This window comes from Benincasa hispida, chromosome 6 (genome assembly GCF_027475165.1).
Source record: "Benincasa hispida cultivar pf3 chromosome 6, pf3_genome.v1.1, whole genome shotgun sequence".
Lineage (NCBI taxonomy): Eukaryota > Viridiplantae > Streptophyta > Magnoliopsida > Cucurbitales > Cucurbitaceae > Benincasa > Benincasa hispida.
Genome location: NC_143483.1, coordinates 57,339,998 through 57,343,004, shown reverse-complemented (window position 1 = coordinate 57,343,004; position 3,007 = coordinate 57,339,998). Strand labels below are relative to the sequence as shown.

Below are 3,007 nucleotides of genomic sequence, written 5' to 3'. Positions count from 1 at the left end.
ATTTTTGAAATTTTTGAAAGATCAAGAATATTTTTTTTATCCAAAGGACGAAAGTGGAGCAATTCTTATAATTTAGCAAAAATAAATAACAAAATTTCATTAATATAAATATAATATAAATAATAAACTGGTTACTTTTTAAAAATCATAAAATGTTTATTTATTAATTAATATTTTATTAACTTGTCTGTTTTTATAATTTTCAAAAATATCCATTGTAATATTCAATATTTTATTGATGTTTCTATCGAAATTTTCATAAAAGTAGAACTTTAATACTTCCTTCAAAATCAACATTTTAACCTTGCTTGTAGCCAGCCAGTAACTATGAATGACTCTCCTCTTCCTCCCTTCTTAATTTCTAGTTATCATGGGTAAAGAAAATAAATAAAAAACGTAGTCTACAGTTTGTATGAAAAAAGATGCTGAAATATATTGAATTACATTAAAAATCCAAACTAGTTTTCTATGGGATATGAACAAATATGAAATAACAAAATAAAACAAACAATATGATATATCTCACTCTATCTTCTATCCATATTCCCAATGAATACTCAGCAAAACTCTCTCTTTTTTTTTTTTTTTTTTTACACTCCTTTCATCTAATTCAGAAAACCAGACCCAACCCAACTCCCATATTGAAACTAATCAATTGAATCTCAGCAAACCAACTTCAAAAACTAACTAGAATAAACGACTTCAACTGCAAAAAACTCAACCCTCCATTTTGCTTGTTGGGCTTGGTGATAGAGGCAAATCATCGAGCCAATCAGCATAGATTCGATTTATCTTCTTGGGTCCTTTCCATTTCAGCAAGCACGGCTTCACCTGGCCGTCCAGTAAGGCGGAGGATGGAACACTAGTTGCCAAACTCGAAGATGCTTCCATGGTCACAATTAGAGGCTTTACATTGAGGGCAGCACTAGATGCTTCCCCCTCACGTCCAAGAGATAGTTGTAACTCTGATTCAATAATAACAATCAGCATATCTCGAAGTAGTATGCATTAATCATTTATCACAGATTCACAACGTTATTAAAAGCTTCACATAGCACAAAACATGAATACTAAACAAATGATCCAAACTGAACATTGTTGGGTTAACAGTGAAGATCATTCAAGGCATATCATATGATTTTTTTCAGTTCATCAAATGGCTAATCAGAATTCTATTCCACATGTTATAACCAACTATTGGGTCCATTCAGATAAAAAGAGAAGCAAGAGAGCTATCAATACCAGATTGTCCATGAGCAAAATGGCACTTATCACCAAAGGGGCAATGGCCTGTAATCTCCCATTTGGTGCATAACTTCGTCTTCCAGAATGAAGGCCTAGCATTTCCATTAGCTCGAAGAGCATCAGAAACAGAAGAAGAAGTTGCCCTGCTAGGTTCAGGATAACTAGAATCACTTCCATTCATTAATGGAGTTCCTGTAGTTCCAATACTTATAGCTGAACTCTCCCTAAACCTACCTAAATCATCTCTAAACTTAGCAGGATCTTCATGAAGAAAATTACACCTATCTCCATAAGGACATTCCTCCCCATTATAAAACTTCCTACACAGCTTCAATTTCTGGATTATCTTTTGATCATCATTCCAATTGCTTACCGATTGATCATCCTCCCTTATACCAACAATTTCTTGCCAATTTGGTGGTGGTTGTCTCATGTCTTCAACACCATGAGCAAAGTTACAACTAGCACCATTCCTACACAAACCAAGCTTAAATTTTGCACACATCCTTGTCTTAAAAAAGATATTACTTATTCCTTTATTCACTGGAGCATTTGGTGGGTGCACCCTGGAATTCAAGGATGGACTTGAATAAGGAATAGGACTAGATTGGTTTTCTTCAGAATTTCTAGCTCTTTTAAATGGAGGCTGTTGTACTTCAAATTGTGAGTGTGGATCAAATGGATCATTCCTAGGAAACTGAGACCAGCAACCAGAAACATCGCCATTAGCAGCACCATAAGAATGCAGAGGCGGCGATAAAACAGAGGCTCTCATATCATTGAAACTCATCTTCTAAAATAAAACCCAGTTCGCTTTAATCAATCAGAACAATGAATCAACAACGTATAGTGAGAAATTTTAATCAGAAGAACAACAAAAGTAGAGAAATCAATATCAAAAACCGCAACAGAATAGAGAATACTGAAGCGAATTGAGTTCAATTCGCTAAAGAAACAAAAGGGTGTGTTTGAAATAATAATCAAAACAGCGGAAATCAAGATCAATGGAAGAAGGAATCAAAACAATGGCGAAAGTGAAGGAGTTATAGTCATATATTTATATAATATGAGGTTAGAAAGAAAAAAACAAACTGAAGGAAAACAAAGTGAATGAAGAATCAAAAACCCTAGCCGCCAAGGAGAAATAAAAACCCTAATGGAAATCAGAGATTGAGGAAGGCCAAAACCATGGAATCTTCTGAATCGCCACAATGGAATTTTGTAAGCGAGTTGGTCAAAAGAGCAAAAAGGAAAATATAAAAACCTAAAGCCCTAAACCCTAATGCGCTAAGAAAGACCTAATTTTAAGGGAAGTTAAAAAGAAAAGAACTAACTGGAGATGACATGGCACCGGATTTTCTGTGGGTCCCATTTTTAAGTCTCTTACACGTGTCGCTCCTTTCTTTTTTGAGTTCACTCATTTCTTAAATTTAATATATACTTATATTTCTTATTTATTTAATTTTTTTAAAGAGAATTTTCTTTGCTTTTTTTTTTAAGCAAAAAGAGAAGTTTATTTCTTATTATGTTTAAAACTTAAAAAATTTTAATTCTATTTTTTCATATTAAAATCTCAGTCAATTATTCTTTTCTTTTTCTTTTTTTTAATCTTTTTATTTGGAAGGTTTTCTCCATTAACACTTATTTATTAAGTAAATGTTTACAACTGATATTTTACGATTTTCTTCATTACATCTAAACTAACTGGTTGAAAAAAAAAAAATAGTGAAGGAAAAGAGATTTGCCTAGTCTATTTTTTTTT

The 3,007-nt window shown here is 32.6% G+C and overlaps 1 protein-coding gene across 1 annotated transcript; it reads right to left on the bottom strand.

The window, feature by feature from the left end:
• Positions 1-407: 407 nt before the first annotated feature.
• LOC120079987 (Zinc finger (CCCH-type) family protein) lies at positions 408-2,545 on the bottom strand. Its single transcript, XM_039034496.2, has 2 exons — positions 1,243-2,545; positions 408-965 (listed from the first exon to the last, which is right to left on the bottom strand). The coding sequence occupies exons 1-2, from the start codon at positions 2,033-2,035 to the stop codon at positions 718-720; spliced, it is 1,041 nt and encodes a 346-aa protein (XP_038890424.1). The 5' UTR covers positions 2,036-2,545; the 3' UTR covers positions 408-717.
• Between the last annotated feature and the right edge of the window lie 462 nt (positions 2,546-3,007).